This window comes from Zeus faber, assembly GCF_960531495.2.
Source record: "Zeus faber genome assembly, chromosome: 3".
NCBI lineage: Eukaryota > Metazoa > Chordata > Actinopteri > Zeiformes > Zeidae > Zeus > Zeus faber.
This window is the reverse complement of record NC_137190.1, coordinates 17917651-17920150: the sequence shown is the minus strand read 5'-3', so window position 1 is coordinate 17920150 and position 2500 is coordinate 17917651. Positions and strand designations below refer to the sequence as shown.

Sequence of the window (2500 nt, the reverse complement as noted above, 5' to 3'; positions counted from 1 at the left end):
CACACACACTGACTCACAAACACATACACGTGCGCGCACACACACTGACTCTCACGCACGCACGCACGCACACACGCACACACTCACACACTCACACACACACACACACACACACACACACACACACACACACACACACACCAAAAGGTGCTTTTTTACGAAGACGAGGGTGGAACACAATCATGCAGGATGTGCTTGTCTGTCTGTTCATCATCAACAGAGAGACTGAGGCTGCAGCGCCTTCAGTATCACAAATAAATAAAGCCACACCATGAATTGTAGACAGCTGTGGAAGTACACTAATGAAGTTCACCAGCTGTAACTGAGAAAAGAGGGATGATAATAGATTGAGGGGAGAGATGGAGAAGCTAGGGATGCCACTAGCAGACTCAATCTAGGAGGAGAAAAGAGGGATGAATTGAGAGAACAGAGGGACAAAAGGAAAAAAAAAAAAATTGGCCCGTGCCTTCCCTTTCCATCTCAACCGCTCTCTCTCTCTCTGACTCTCCCTCTCTCAGTAATAAATCATTTCCAGGAGGGTGGCTGGTCCTGGATTGCGGGGTGCTGGGGAGCAAGACGGCGAGGGAGAGTCGGGGTGAAGAGGACGGGGGAGACAGCCTGATGAAGAGACCTGGAGCAGGGGTGGACAGCCGATCCGGGACACTGGGCTCCCCGCCCGCCCGCCCGCACACACACACACGCAAACACACACCATCCTCGAAATATTCTGAATTAGACTGCCACATGTATTAGGCCAGTGTGCGTAGGAGATAGGGTGGGCTGCTGGGAATCTAGTTTGGTGTTATGGGGTCATATGATGCCTTCACCAATTAGAAAAGCCACCCTTGTGAACTCCTCACACCACCAGGTGATGTTTACACCGGCTCCATGTGAACATAGGAGAAGCTGCTGGATTCCACGACACATTTTAACTTCTTTTGTGTCTACATGTGACTGTTTGCATGCCCCTCCCCCCGAAATTTGGTGCGATTTGGACACGGGACATATGTGTAATATTAATACATTATCAATAAACGGTGAGCCAGCGGGGGCGGGGCTTCAGGGCTCTCGGTCTTTTCCCGATGTATGACTAACCGGCAGTTTCATCTTCCATTGTGGAACACCGGACTGAATCACTGACATGTTAAACTGTGCCATTAAAATGTCTCAGAAAGTCTTGAATTCTGAACGGGCATGTACTAGTCATTCTCAAACATAAAACACGCACACGCACACGGACGGACACACACACACACACACACACACACACACACACACACACACACACACACACACACACACACACACACACACACACACACACACACACACACACACACACACACACACACACACACACACACACAGAAATGACCGTGAGCCCACACACGCAGCAGATTAAAGTGGGTCAGCTGGCATGGCTCCTCTGTGCCCACCATCTCCAGAGATGCTGGGCTAATTCAGTCCTGAGTGGGTATCGCTCTGCTGTGCCGCTTTTAGTGGCACAGCAGAGCAGCGGCACCAGGGGCCTCCAAAACCCCCAAAACCCTTCAAAGCCTCAGCCCCCGAGACGTGCGTACACCTGCACGGGTGCGGAGACAAACATAAAGCCACGACACACACACACACACACACACACACACACACAGGAGATGTGGCTCCGAACTAGGCTGATATGGATCATTGATCCTCATGATAACCTTATGTAATTTAACACCAAATCTGCCAGTAAGCTGAGGCGGTGGTGTAAAACATGGTGAGACTAAAAGCACCCTCTAGTCTTTCAGACCTCATATCAACATAAATGAGCGGTCATATTATGTCTTTTAATATTACACAATACGGATCTCAATAATTTCATGACAATACAACACTGAAAGACCACAAGCGAAGTAGGGCCGGGGCGATATTGACCATATCAATGACAGGCGTTACAGGTTGGAGGTCAGCTGGATGCACGGAGGCTTTCCCTACATATTTATCCGCTTGTGATTGAGCGTGAGTGCATGTTTCGGCGCTTCCTCTCACCTCTGGGTTCCTCGGCCTGTTTTGCCAGTTTGCGCAGGGCGGCAGCGAATCCGGAGTGGGCCGACTGGGCAGCCGGGCTCCCATTGGCTATGATGGAGCCGTTGAGAGGCGACGGGGTGAGGGGGCTGACTGTTGCCGTGGTACGAGTGGCCGTGGAGATCATTCCTAAAGATGGAGATTTTGGCTCATGGCTCATGCCTGCGAGGAGAAATTGGGGGAAGGGGGCAAAATGGAGAGACGGGTTAATATCGAAACGGTGCATTCAGAGCAAAAGCAGCCGTGTGTGTGTGCATGTGTGTGTGTCTAGATGTGTGACAGCTGGGCAGTTGGTGGAATGGGGTGGGGTCTTGCTCCGGCTGCAAGACTTGGGGTCAGAGGTGAAAGGTCGTGCGGCTGGGGGTCGCCCTCCCCTCCCCTCACCCCACATAGGAGGCCAAGTCTGTCCGTCTGTCAGGACGGTCAGCGCTCGACA

The 2500-nt window shown here is 51.6% G+C and overlaps 1 protein-coding gene across 1 annotated transcript in view; it reads right to left on the bottom strand.

Moving 5' to 3' along the window:
- Positions 1-2500, bottom strand: part of gse1b (Gse1 coiled-coil protein b) — a gene marked incomplete at both ends in the record, with an annotated part of 61064 nt that overhangs the window by 21479 nt on the left and 37085 nt on the right. The window contains one exon of the mRNA XM_079997562.1: positions 2029-2226. Within this exon, the coding sequence (XP_079853688.1) occupies positions 2029-2226 (198 nt within the window). The remainder of the gene's footprint in view (positions 1-2028; positions 2227-2500) is intronic.